The following is a 267-nucleotide window of genomic DNA, read 5'->3' as shown; positions in this document are numbered from 1 at the left end:
GCTGATGCTGGCACTTGATAAAGGAAGCCAGTCCCTAGCGCACATCCATGCAGGCAGCAGCACCAGGACAAGAAGAGAGCGAACCGCATTTTTGCAAGAACAGGGTTTTCCTCCTGCCCTCCTTTTTCCTTACACAGCCCGGCAGGCGCGGGGCCCCACCGTGCTTCGCCTGGCCGGGGTCACGATGGGATCCCACGGCGCAGAGGTGACCCCGGGACTGGGGACCACGGGGCAGGGCTGCCCGGGACACAGGGACGCCTGCTCCGG

General features: G+C 64.8%; 1 protein-coding gene across 1 annotated transcript in view; it reads right to left on the bottom strand.

Annotated features, from left to right (window-relative positions):
- Positions 1–89, bottom strand: part of COL26A1 (collagen, type XXVI, alpha 1) — a 166,936-nt gene extending 166,847 nt beyond the window's left edge. The window contains exon 1 of the mRNA XM_010075999.1: positions 3–89. Coding sequence (XP_010074301.1) covers positions 3–89 — 87 coding nt within the window. The remainder of the gene's footprint in view (positions 1–2) is intronic.
- Between the last annotated feature and the right edge of the window lie 178 nt (positions 90–267).

Source organism: Pterocles gutturalis, unplaced genomic scaffold (assembly GCF_000699245.1).
Source record: "Pterocles gutturalis isolate BGI_N339 unplaced genomic scaffold, ASM69924v1 scaffold6283, whole genome shotgun sequence".
NCBI classification, from domain to species: Eukaryota; Metazoa; Chordata; class Aves; order Pterocliformes; family Pteroclidae; genus Pterocles; species Pterocles gutturalis.
Note: the sequence above shows the minus strand (reverse complement) of the source record. Positions and strands in the feature narration are given on the sequence as shown.